At 49.0% G+C, this 12,845-nt stretch overlaps 1 protein-coding gene across 1 annotated transcript in view; it reads left to right on the top strand.

Annotated features, from left to right (window-relative positions):
- The window catches only part of FAF2 (Fas associated factor family member 2), a 52,529-nt gene extending 40,097 nt beyond the window's left edge, over positions 1 to 12,432 (top strand). The window contains exons 8-11 of the mRNA XM_045822767.1: positions 1,642 to 1,819; positions 3,769 to 3,940; positions 4,672 to 4,815; positions 9,336 to 12,432. Coding sequence (XP_045678723.1) covers positions 1,642 to 1,819; positions 3,769 to 3,940; positions 4,672 to 4,815; positions 9,336 to 9,518 — 677 coding nt within the window. The 3' untranslated portion in view covers positions 9,519 to 12,432. The remainder of the gene's footprint in view (positions 1 to 1,641; positions 1,820 to 3,768; positions 3,941 to 4,671; positions 4,816 to 9,335) is intronic.
- Positions 12,433 to 12,845: the final 413 nt, after the last annotated feature.

Here is a 12,845-nt window from a genome sequence, read left to right as displayed (position 1 = left end):
TTGCCCGCTTTGCAAGTTTTGGAGTCGCTCAGGTTCTTCAGACTCTGGCCCATTCTCTCTCTCTCCCTCTCTATCTATCTATTTATTTACTTATTTTTAGTTAAAAAATGTTTTTTCAATTACAGTTGACATTTAATATTAGTTTTAGGTACACAGCACAGTGGTTAGACATGCACATGACTTGTGGTCCCCAGTAACTCTGGTTCCACCTGGCACCATACACAGTATTAAAATTGACTGTATTCCCTGTGCTGTGCTCTATATCCCGAGAGTGCTTTACAGCTGCCAACGTGGACCTTGTGATCCCTTCGCTTTGTTCACACAGCCCCCAGCCTAGCTCACTCCTTACAGTTAACCACTGCCAGGGCCTGTTTTGTTCTCAGAAAACACCATCCTGGCAGCAGCTTGCTTTTCACCTTAATGGGCTTCTTACTGAGGATTTATTCTCATTATCAGTAATTTTAATGGAGCTTCTTGCACAACGACTTAGCTGTTTGAGATCTTGATAGAGATTCAGAAAGTTCAGCTCTTTGCTGGCAATAACTCTTTAACCAGAAGTACGTGGTATTAGAAGTCAGTGTGAGATACAAAGGTTTCCTATGAAGAAAAACGTAATTACTTTGCAGCTACTTCTGTTCAGCAGCTTTTGAGCACGTACCAGCACACCAGTCACTGTGCTGGACCCTGAGAGCCAGAGCTGCCACTGGGGTTCTGCCTGTCGGTGAGTTAGTTCCCACAGTGCTGCGCCTGCTATTCCAATATGGCTTTGGGGTGTTAGGAGGAAGGTAGACGGAGACTAAGGATATTTTTTACAGAAATCTATAAAGTCTCTTCTTTCAAACTTCAGGAAAATCATAGGTAAAACTTTGTTGTGGTAAAGTCGTAGTTTTTTAGAAGGCCTACTTTTTTAAAAGATTTTATTTGTTTTTAAAGAGGGGAAGAGAGGGAGAAAGAGAGGGAAACATCAGTGTGTGGTTGCCCCTTGTGTGCCCTCTACTGGGGACCTGGCCTGCAATCCACACGTGAGCCCTGACTGGGAATCGAACCGATGACAAGCTGGCACTCAGTCCACTGAGCCACACCAGCCAGGGAGAAGACCTACTTTCTAAATGCCTTTGAAACAGAAAAGCTAGCTCTTTTTTGTGGGCTAAAAGACCTGGTGAAAGGAAGGGATTGGACGAGAGCAGGAGAAGACAGGAGGAGGTGGCACCAGAGGTTGGCACCAGTGGCACAAGGCTAAGACTCACAGCCTTGCGGCCTGTCGGCCCGGCCTTCCACAGGGAAGAGTTGCGCTGATCAGTGGCCAGAACCTTGCAGGACCTTTCCTACCTGTCAAATAGACATTGTCCTTGAACTCCACAGCCTTCCTGAGCACTGTCGTGACAACCACACCCCTACCTGAGAAGCCTCTCCTGTTCTAATGTAATTACCTGGGAGTATGAACACAAATATATAAGGGCAACAACAGTAACAAGAGATTAAGAAACTAATCAGGAAAAAGAGGCGGAGAATAAATGACACCTCCCTCTTTTTCCAGCTGGGATTAAAGCAGTTCTTGCTGGCTTTTTGTGGAAAGTCAAAGAGTTGATCTGTTTTTTTCTGAAAGTCTTGTCCTTGAGTGGTTGGGTCTTTTTCTGACAGTTTCGCAGGCTTTACGGGAGAACACCTACCCGTTCCTGGCCATGATTATGCTGAAGGACCGGAGGATGACTGTGGTGGGGCGGCTGGAAGGCCTCATCCAGCCCGATGACCTCATTAACCAGCTGACGTTTATCATGGATGCAAACCAGACTTACCTGGTGTCTGAGCGCCTGGAAAGGTACGGGGTGTCCTCTCAGGCACTGAGAGACCAGCTGACCTTGGGCTCCACAGCCATGGCTTTTCTATCTTGGGCAACTTTAAAAGCCTTTGTCCAATTAGTGTTAAAATATTTATGTGCTTTGACATAAATAACTCCATCAGCTCCTCATTCTTAGCAATATGAATCAAAATACAGAGAGGGTTCTGTGCTTAAGAATGAATGTGTATGTGTGTGTATAGAGTCATTTAGAAGAGAAGAACCTTGATAAAGAGAGCTGAAATGTAAACATTGAAGAGTGATTGTAACTCTTCTCCCCATTATGTAAGTAATATACATTAATGGTGGAAAATTTGGAAAACACGGAAAAGCATAAAGAAGAAATTTAAAATTACCCATAATCCTACCACCACTTTTAGCATTCTGTTATCTTTTCTTTTAATTATATAGACATGCCCTGGCCATGTGGCTCAGTTGATTGGAACACTGTCTGGTAAACTGAAAGGTTGGGGGTTCAATTCCCAGTCAGGGCACATGCCTAGGTTGCAAGTTCAATCCCTAGACAAGATGCCTGCAGGAGGCAACTGATTGATGTTTCTCTCTTACATCGATGTCTCTCTCTCTCTCTCTCTCTCTCTCTCTCTCTCTCTCTCTCTCAAATCAATAAATATATCCTTGGGTATGGATTAAAAAAAGATAATACAAAAGTTAAACAGCCCTGGTTGGTGTGGCTCAGTGAATTGAGTGCCAACCTGTAGACCTAGAGGTTGCCGGTTTGGTTCCCAGTCAGGGCACATGCCTGGGTTGCAGGCCAGGTCCCCAGCTGGGGGCGTGCGAGAGGCAACCGACCAGTGTTTCTCGCACATCAATATGTCTCTCCCCCTCTTTTCTTTTCCCCCCATCTAAAAATAAATAGAAAATTTTTAAGGATTTTTAAAAAGGTTTTATTCATTTGTTTTTAGAGAGGGGGGAAGGGTATAAGAGAGAGAGAGAAGCATCAGTGTGTGGTTGCCTCTTGCACGCCTCCTACTGGGGGCCTGGCCCACAACCCAGGCATGTGCCCTGACTGGGAATCAAACCAGTGACCCTTTGGTTCGCAGGCCAGCACTTAATCCACTGAGCCACACCAGCCAGGGCTAAATAAATAAAACTTTTACAAATGCAAGCTCTTTAAAAATAATATTAATTATATAAGCACACACACTCCTATGTACATATGCAATTTTTTAAAAGATTTTATTTTAGAGAGGGGAGGGGAGGGAGAAAGGAGGAGAGAGAAGCATTGATATGTGAGAGAAACATCATCTGTTGGTTGCCTCTTGCACGCCTCCAACAGAGGGCCTGGTGCACAACCCAGGCATGTGCCCTGACTGGGAGTCGAACCGGTGACTTTTCAGCTTATAGGAGAACACCCAATCCACTGAGCCAGCCAGGGCCATACACAATTTCTTTTTTTTTTTTTTTTTTGAAAGAAAATAGGAAATACAACAAAATGTTACAGTGTTTTCTCTTTGGTAGAACTCTGAATAAGATGTTTCTACATTTTTCAAATCTTCTAAGATTTGTGTGTGTGTGTGTATGTGTGGTTTTTTTGGTTTTATGAAAGCAACATATACAAAAATGTAGTAGCCCAAAGGGTTATTTTTCTGTAAAATAATGATCCAATGATCATGTTATAACAATAATACTGTTACTTTTGTTAGAGTTGGAATTTGGGGGGAAAAGTTTAATTTTAAGAATGAAGTTAGAAGAGAAAGGAAAATCTTGCTATTTACTTTTCTGTCACATTAAACTGGGGAAAGAGATGACTGGTTCCGATCCTGCCACACTCTACTTTGGAGTCCTCTGAGGTAGTATGAGCTGGTCTTCTGCCAAGATCGTCAACCTCTTTACCCCCAAAATCCTAACATAAGAAAACCCAGAGCTTGCTAAGACCACTCTTTTTTCCTGTGCCTCTGATCTGTCCACAGGGAAGAGCGGAACCAGACCCAGGTGCTGCGGCAGCAGCAGGACGAGGCCTACCTGGCCTCTCTCAGGGCTGACCAGGAGAAAGAGAGAAAGAAACGGGAGGAGCGTGAGCAGAAGCGGCGGAAGGAGGAGGAGGTGAAACAGCAGCAGCTGGCAGAGGAGAGGCGGCGGCGGGTAATGCCCCTGTCTCTCCACTCCTGACCACTCCCGACCGGGTCTTTCCTTTTTTGTTTTTTTTAACCTCACCTGAGGATATGTTTATTGACTGGGGGGTGGGGAGAGAAACTGTGATGTTAGAAACATCAGCTGGTTGTCTTCCATATGCTCCCTACTGGGGACTGAACCTGCAGCCCAGGTGCATGCCCCAACCTGGAACTGAACTGGTGACCTTTCGGTTTGTAGGGTGATGTCTGAGCCATACCAGCCAGGGCTATATTTACTACATTTTCATTAAAATATTTTAAAGTTTTAATTAAAAAATTACAACAGTGAGTAAAAGGCATAACAGGTCTGTTCTGTGAAAAGTAAGTATAGGTAGTAAACCGTTCACAGCGCTGTTGATTCACGGCAGCGAGTTCTAACTGTACACTCTTAGTAGTGGTATTGGCTCACTTGGCATTGCATTCATGGTCTCCTTTGTTACGTGTCACCACTCGGTTATAGCAGTGTCCTGCCATTCCCTTTGTCCCGAACAGTTACTACCCAGATACAGTCGGTAAGTAGCACGTGTGATGCAATAATAGTGCTTTGACCTTGGTTGTTCCTGACTCTTGGCAACACGTTTTTCTCAAGATTGTTAGTGTCTTAGTTACTGTTTTCTTGACCACACGGTGACCTGCAGGGCAATCTTGTGTCCTGTTTCCCTCTCAGAACCACAGCCTCGCCTTTGCTTTATGTTTCCACAGAATTTGCAGGAGGAAAAGGAAAGGAAGTTGGAGTGCCTGCCCCCTGAGCCTTCCCCTGACGACCCTGACAGTGTCAAGATCATTTTTAAATTACCTAATGATTCTCGAGTAGAGAGGCGGTTCCACTTCTCACAGTCATTAACAGTAAGGACCACCGCAGTGGCGCGACCATGGGTGTGAAGTGTGGGCTGTGGACTTGGAGGCTTCTAAGGAGTTGCTGGCGTGTGGTTGGTGTGCCCACTGCTCTGAGGAGCCGGGGAGGAAGGGGTGTGGATGGAGAAGGGAGCAGGGGGAGTGCAGCGAACTGCCGCAGGTGCCTTCTGTTCTAGCTGCCGACTCCGAGGAGTGTTAGGGGCTCCTTTCATCATGTTTGAGCTCAGCTAAGGAAAAAAGGTGCCTCACCAAGAAGTCCCACAAAGACAGTGTGTTGGAGGTGAGAGGCTCCCAGCGGAGCCTACTGCTGTGTGTGAGAGCTCTGTCTCCACTGACCCAGGCGCGCTGGGGTTGTGCGCCTGAGCATGAAAGCACGCACCATTGGCATGCCATTATCGCCCTCCTTCTCTACCCATGGAGGCCCTGAGAAGCCCCACTTTGTGGGCCCTCCTTGTAAATCTGGCATCCATAGACAGAGTTTATTGTTCCGTAAGGAAGTATTCCAAAGCAGGCACTCCTGTTAACAATTATCTCACAGAACGGGGATCAGATTCTCATTCTTCCAGAGTTCCTCAGTGTGTTTCTTTGGTCGTTTGTCTAATCTGTGAGCCTCAGTTTCTCCATCTGTGAACAGGTGTAATGAGCACTCTAATGGGATTGGTGTTGGGATTAAGTTCATATGTAAGATGTTCGTCTTGTGCCTGGCTCATCATAACTCAAATGCTAACTTATTTTTGGTATTTGTAACTGAAGAGAAGTTTCTGTCTATATTGAGAGTTGATTTTCCAGATTTGTAGCTGCAGTAGGTTCTGCCATTCCCCTGATCACTGGAAAAGGTCAGGAGTAAATTGAGTTACTGGACACAAGGATCCACGGCAGTCAAGTGAGGCTTCCTGCCACACTCGGTACGTCTCCGTGCGGAACTGGAGAGGCCTGGGCAAACTCCGCAGGAGTGGCAGACAGCCCATCTGTAGAGCAGAAGTCTAATTGGCCCTCTGATAACGCGGAACTGAAGAAACATCAGGCACCCCTTGCTCCTCCAGGGATTACTCTTGACGAGTAAGAGGTGGTTCTGGAATTCGGGCAGCTTACTGGCCAGTGAGGAATGTAAGACTCAGAGAGCTGATGCAGAGTGAACTTCAGTTACGAGCCATCCTGGTGAGAAGCAGATAGCTTCCTCCTTTTCTCTCTCATTCATGTACATGGGCAAAGGTGCATTAGGATGAAGTGAATGAGCCTCACACAGTACCTGCCATGTACTGGTACCAAGTGGCACCCGTTCCCTGCTTTGTCTCTAACCCTAGCTCGCCTATGGCTTTCGGCTGGCAGCCACGTTCACTGACAGTTTCTCTGCAGTGTGTCGGACACTCTTGTTACAGACAGATGTGAAAAACCTAACCAAAATTGACTCCAGAGTTTCACAGGAAAATCTGTTAGAATTGTGGAACAGAACAGGCTTGTGGCCAAAGGGGAAGCAACTAATTTGTTAACTAACTTAATTCTTAAAGGCTTTCAAATAGGTTCTCAGTAAAAGTTATTTTGAAAACAAAAAATGAACCCCAGACTGAGCAGTGCGTGGTCTGAAGCGGGGATGCGGCCCGGGGCAGGGCGGGGGGGGGGCGCAGAGAAGACGTGCGGTGCAGCGCTGGCCGCTCGTCTGGCGTGCACAGAGTCAGCAGCCTGCAGTGGAACGCTGGCAGGGTTTTAATACTCTTGGAGACTTTGTGTCTTCTTCCTGGGAGCTCCGTGTTCCCTAAGTAATCTCAAGGAGGAGTGAATGTTCAGTGAAATAGTTTGCACATGGTGCCCAGCTTTTGATAGTAGTAAAATGCTAAGATAACAAAGGAGAAACTGTAGAAAAATTTCTTAGCCCATGAGTGGGCAGAAAAGTGGCAGCTGACTTTCTCTGAAAGGATGCATATACAGGAGCCCCAAATTACACTCAGCCTGGAACTCATTTTCCTGTCCACCACGGACCAGAAAGGGCTCTTTGAGGTGATGTCACCTGTTTCCTGCCATCCACTGTCAGTGGTAACAGAAAATGCCAGTTTTGTACCTAGGTTGAGACCAGTAGTTGCCCCTTATCTGTGGTTTCAGTTACTCAGGGTCAGCTGTGGTCTGAAATATTAAATAGAAAATTTCAGAAATAAAAAACTCTTAAGATTTAAGTCACACGCTGTTTGAGTAGCATTCTCAGGACGGGAACCTTCCCTTTGTCCAGTGGGCCCATGCATGCCATGTGCTCCCACCCCATTCCCGGTTGTCAGAGAGAGAGCGAGACCACATTCGTGCAACTCTGATTGCAGTCTGTTGCCACAATTTTTCTGTTTCATTGCTGTTAATCTCTTGCTGTGCTTAAGTGATAAATTAAACTTCATCATAGGTATGCATGTGTAGGAGAAAACGGCATGTATAACATGTAGGGGGTTCGGCACTGCCCACAGTCTCACACCCACTAGGGGTCTGGAACGTACCCCCACAGAAAACGGGACTGCTGTATGCTCAAGCAGTGATTGAAAAGAACACAAAATGTTGTATCATAAATCCCCATTGGATGCACACCAAGAGTACTTGGTGCAAGTCTAATCAGTGCATCTCAAGAAAAGGAGAGTGAATGTTGATGGAAATTACAAAAAGTCAGAGAAAGGAACTGACAGTGAAAAATGTTGATAGACTAACATATATGGAGTTTGAATTATGAATGAATTAGATAAGGGGACCAAGGGTTTACTCCTTAACTCCTGGAATTGGAGCCCCTTAGATGCTCTGAGGAGGTGAGCTTAAGATGAAGGAAAGAAGGACTCCTTCGCACGGAGGGGACTAACCTTACGAGAGGTGGAGCAAAAAGGAAGTAGAGATCAGTTCCCTGCGAAAGGAGGGATAACTCAAAGGGGAGCGTTCCTGGCCTTTGGGACATGGTCTGAAAGAGGTTTGGCTGCCTTCCCAGCATATCCCTAGGGTCTTTGTTAGACACAGGATGCCAGGCAAAGGGCCATGGTGCAGGTCTGAGCTGCCTGTTCTTCACGTGGCAGGAAGAGACAGAGACAGAGCTGTCCTGGTCCCTAGGGGTCTCGTGTCCTAAATTTCAGCAGTGTGAGTTTTCCTGGTGTCGCCGTCTCCTGGTGAAGAACTGACCTGCGCCTTGTCAGAGCCAGAGCTGGGGAAGGAGGGCACTCCCACCAGAGAGAGGTCCATGGGGAGGGCCTCAACCAGGTAAAGGAGGCGTCCACAGGTGGGGGCAGCCCACTGCAGAGAGGTCTGAGTGCAGGGGCCCAGGGCAGGTTGGGATGTCAAAGCCAGAACCGGGCGAGGAGCGGGGGTGAACTCCTGGCGTTGGCCAGCTGTGTATAGCACCCCAGCATGGAGAACCGATATAGGGGTGTGTGTGTAGAGAGTGCATGGGAGCAGCAGCACCCCAATAGCAGTGAACGTACCTAGCACCTAGATTGTGGCTTTCTGTACCATTGTTCATTAGGGCAAACCTGGGGTCCTGGAGGAGTGGCTGGCTCCGGGGCTGGGACAGGGAAGACACCAGATGGACCTAGAGTGCCTTGTGCCCGAAAGCACGTGATCCTTCTGAGAACAGTGGAGACAGTCAGAAAGCCACAGAAGTCGGCTTAAATGGGCATCTTCCGACCTTCTCCAGAATAATCTGAACATTAAAATAATGAGTGCAACATTACGACCTACCTAATAGAACGGGAAATCATGACTCAGCAGTACTAAAAAGTTGGAGGAGCTGTCTCCATAGTTTCAAGGTGCCTCCCTGCCAAGTCCCTCATCAAGAACAAAGGGAACAGAATAGCCTCCAGTGCTCAAAGTGGTCAGCATAGGTCACAGGCTCAGGTGACCCCCTGTGTCCCCTGCGAAGGGTGCACTGAGGGAGTGCACGCCGCTTCCATAACGCCCCTGCCAAAGGTGTGCTGCTGAGGCTGAAAAGACAAGTGTCAAGGTCAAAAATCAGGAAAGACTGCGGGTGTGCTGCAGCCTGAAGGAGAGAGATGTGGCAACTCACTGCGACACACCGCTCTAAACTGCATTACTTTGCTATGAAAGGTGGCTGGCGAGACTCAAACGGGCTGAGTGGTGACTGAATCAGTTACAGAGCCTGCATCACAGAGCCGTAACACAGCCGTGTGGGACAGCGCCCCGAATGTGTGGCGGTGGGCAGCACGCATAGCTGGGTAGAATAAAGGGAAAACTTCTGTGTTCTGTACTTCTCTCTAACTGGTTCTTTCCAAGGGGAGGTTTTCAGCTTTGTACGAGACAGGTTGTGAACAGGGAAGTGGGCGCACGCGTTCAGGGCGGGTCTGGCGTTAGGCTGCGTAGTAAATGAGTCTCAGAAGAGCCACCCTGCACATCTGCTCCCAGACGCAGCAGAGCCTTGGAGTCCGTCCAGTTCTGGTGCGCCGCGGTTGCTCCGTGTCTGCGGGGTGTTCGATCGCAGGGTGCTGCGTGTGTGTCCGTCTGGCTTTTTCTCACTGCCCTTCGTTTTCTGTGTGACTCTGCAGGTAATCCACGACTTCTTATTCTCCTTGAAAGAAAGCCCTGAAAAGTTTCAGATCGAAGCCAACTTCCCGAGGCGGGTGCTGCCCTGCATCCCTTCCGAGGAGCGGCCCAACCCCCCCACACTGCAGGAGGCCGGACTCAGCCACACAGAAGTCCTCTTTGTGCAGGACCTCACAGACGAGTGACGCTTTCTATTCCTGTCCCTCCCACCTCAACTCCTAAAAGAATGGGGGGAACAAGAGATATTATTATTAAATACAATATTTTTTTTAATAACTGCTGCATTCTAAAGGAAGGATCAGAAACCGTGAGGGCAGTGACGAGCGCTCCAGCTGGCAGCCCACCTTCCCCTCCTGCCCCTGCACCACACACCTGCCCACGGGAGGAGGCGCTGCCACCAGCCCCGCCGGCATCCCCATGGGGAAGGGGACCTTCCACTGGTTCTCATTCGTTCTTGCTTTTATGGAAAATAAAAGTGACAAACCTCCATCAACCAGCTACTGCAGCATCTCCTAAGGACTTGCCTCTTCTGGCTCCGGGAATGAAAGGGGAGAGAAGGCGCGGAGCAGAGGTGTTCCTTGAACTTCCCACAATTTATGAATAACTTTTAAATTGTTTTCTGTTGCTTTGTAATGACCAAAGGAATGAGGCTGACATAGGTGTATTTTCTTCCTTTACTTGATAAAGAGCCAATTCTTAAACCCACGACATGATTTCACACCCTTGGCTCCTTGGCCCGCAAGAGTGTGACAAAAGCGCCCTGGGCTGGTGTGTTTATTTTTGCCATTGCCCCTCGAGTTCTCGGAGAGGGTGTTCTTTTTGGTCCAACTCTTTCTGCCCTTCCTTGTCACCTTGCACCCCACTTGGAGCATTGGGAGGTCTGGGTTTGCAGCCCCAGCAGAGGCTGTGTGCAGATGCATCCACACGTGCACACTCACCTGTACACGCGACTGTGGCTGTTCCTTGGGATCTGGGCTGGGTGGTTACCACGGGGTCTGAACCAAAGGGTAGCAGCTCTTCCTTCCTCTTGTGACGTGTGCGTGCCGCGCTGCCTAGCCCTGGGTTCTCCTGAACTGCCGAGCTTGGTGCCTTCCCAGAGGACCAGCAGGGCCGGGGTGGAACCAGCGGACCCCTGTGCGAGTGCCTGCCTGTCTTGGCGGGCGAGAGGTGCGGTGCGGGAGGTGTGTTCAGGGTAGAGAGACTAGAGGCTTTGAGAGGGGAGCCCTGGCAGAACTCAGGCTTGTGAACTGTTAGACGGCAGATTTCATTTTCTGGTGTCGCCCCTGCTGGAGGCAGTCTTCACCCTCTTCCTCTTCCTGTGTTGCAGTAATAGGGTTTTTTAAATCTGCTGTCCTGTCAGTGGTTGAGTTTTTGGCGATGGGCACATGGGGCAGGCCATGTGTTAACGGACCCCAGCGTGAGCTGACAGGTGTTCCAAGGTGCTCTGTGGCCAGACTGCTGCAGACTCATCGTGACACTCAAACCCACTGAAGATGTTGGTCCTAGTGTGCCGCGAGGCTGAGCAGTTCGTGTCGAGAGGAAGCTTAACTTAATGGATTCACAGCATCCAGAGCCTTTCTCTGTTGCTCGACTCAAACCTGAGGCCCGCTCTTAAGCAGCAGCGACTTGGCCACTGTTCTTGGCTGCCTCAGTGGGTGGGTGACATTCCAGGGGCAGGAGCCAGTGTCACCTGAGGAGCCTCAGAATTTCCCAGGGGCTTTGGTGTGGGTTTCTAGGACACTGGCTCTGGAAAACTTCATTATCCTGGGAACTTGTGATTCCACTTCATTCCTTGCTGTCCCAAGGCCACAGGAGCAGGATCTCGCTGTTGTCATAACATGTATCTGCAGTGAGTGCCAGGGTGAACGGTGTTGCGACAGTCGGCTCCCTGCTGAGAGCTATGCAAAGCGGAATGTTTCCCCAGCACTCAGACCCGCAGCCCCCCCCCCCGCCCCCCCCGCCTCATGCTGTTCTCAGGCAGTCCCCAGTCCCGGGAGGGAAGGCAGGACCTTCACTCCGCTGGGTGTGCTGTCTTGCCCGTACCTCTTTGGGAAGTTGTACATTGTTTTCCTTAATAGATCAGCCTGCATCCTACTCTACAATGTGCACTTTACGCCTCTTGCCTTTTGCTAACTTGTTCAGTGAAGGAAGTCAGACACCAGAATATTAGAAACGTTCTGTTTTTGTTGGTACAACTCTTGGGACAACCTACACCTTTAGGTTTCCAGAGGCTTCCGAAGCACATGCTCCTTTCCTAGTCCGTGTGAAACAGCCCAGACACAGTCACATCTCCCTGCCCACCCCAGAGCTGCTGCCAGTGCGGGGAACAAACTGCCCTGGAAGATGCACATGCTGCCAATGCCAGTACAATCCATGTGTTCCTCCCAGAGCCTCTGGGGCCCCGGTGGCACCTGCCAGCAGGGAGATGCTGAGAGGCAGTGATCTGCGAGCACTAGCTCTTGTTTCCAAGTCACCTCTGGGTGATACCAGCTGTTTCCAAATGGCAAGTCATCAGCTAAGGGGAAACACTTGTAAGTTTCCCTCTGTACTCCCCAGACTGAAGTTGTAGATTCAGCTGCATGACCATGGGAAACAACCGAGCCAAGAGTCCCAGCTGGGGTTGGTTGGATTTCTGCAGCCTCGATGGGGGCCCTCATGTTTTCTACTTCTGCAGAATTTCCTGCAGCAAATGCTTTTTTCTTCATGCTTGCCTCCAGTGTGATATTTGGGTAAGAGGGGGCCAGGGGAGACTGTTTTTCTCTTAGAAAAAAAACAGTAGTGAGCATGAAAGCTGTTAATGGTGCCAAGGCCAAGGACAGAATTTCAGAACATGACAATGGGGAGGAGTGGTAACCCCCAGGATGCAAAGTCAGGGCAGTGTGTCTGGTGCTTGAACGAGGAGCTGTTCTTCACAGCGGTGGTTTGGACTTGCGTGGAGCGCAGCAACGGGAAGTCCGCCTACCGAGGACGCGGTGCCCCAGCTTGGACCGCACCGGGACAGTCCCATGTAACTGACTGAAGAAATCCAGTGTACTTTAAATTTTTTTCATAAAAGTTTACATTGTATTGTAGGTTAACATTAAATGTTTTATAACAAAAGTTTTATAACAAGTTGTGGGTCCTTCTGTTGGGGAGCGAGGTCGTAGATACGTTTCTACATGTGAAAGAGTGGTTGAAGAACACTGGGGAGGGCCCTGGCTGGTGTGGCTCAGTGGAATCAGCATCGGCCTGCGAACCAGAGAGTTGCCGGTTTGATTCCCAGTCAGGGCAGCAGGGCACATGTCTGGGTTGTGGGCCAGGACCCTGGAGGGGGCACATAAGAGGTAACCACACATTGATGTTTCTTGTCCCTCTCTCTAAAAATAAGTAAATAAAATAGTAAAAAAAAGGGGGAGGGAGCAGGGCATGGTGTGGCCAAGAAGGAAGGGGGAACTGGGGCACCTTGGCCTTCAAGGGGACCTCTGCATTCCTGTGAAAGACAGTCACTTGGCAGCATGGTGTAGTAGGACAGA

Source organism: Phyllostomus hastatus, unplaced genomic scaffold (assembly GCF_019186645.2).
Source record: "Phyllostomus hastatus isolate PE091 unplaced genomic scaffold, TTU_PhHast_1.1 phas_contig_150, whole genome shotgun sequence".
NCBI lineage: Eukaryota > Metazoa > Chordata > Mammalia > Chiroptera > Phyllostomidae > Phyllostomus > Phyllostomus hastatus.
The sequence above is the reverse complement of the archived record's forward strand: the minus strand, read 5'-3'. Positions and strand labels throughout refer to the sequence as shown.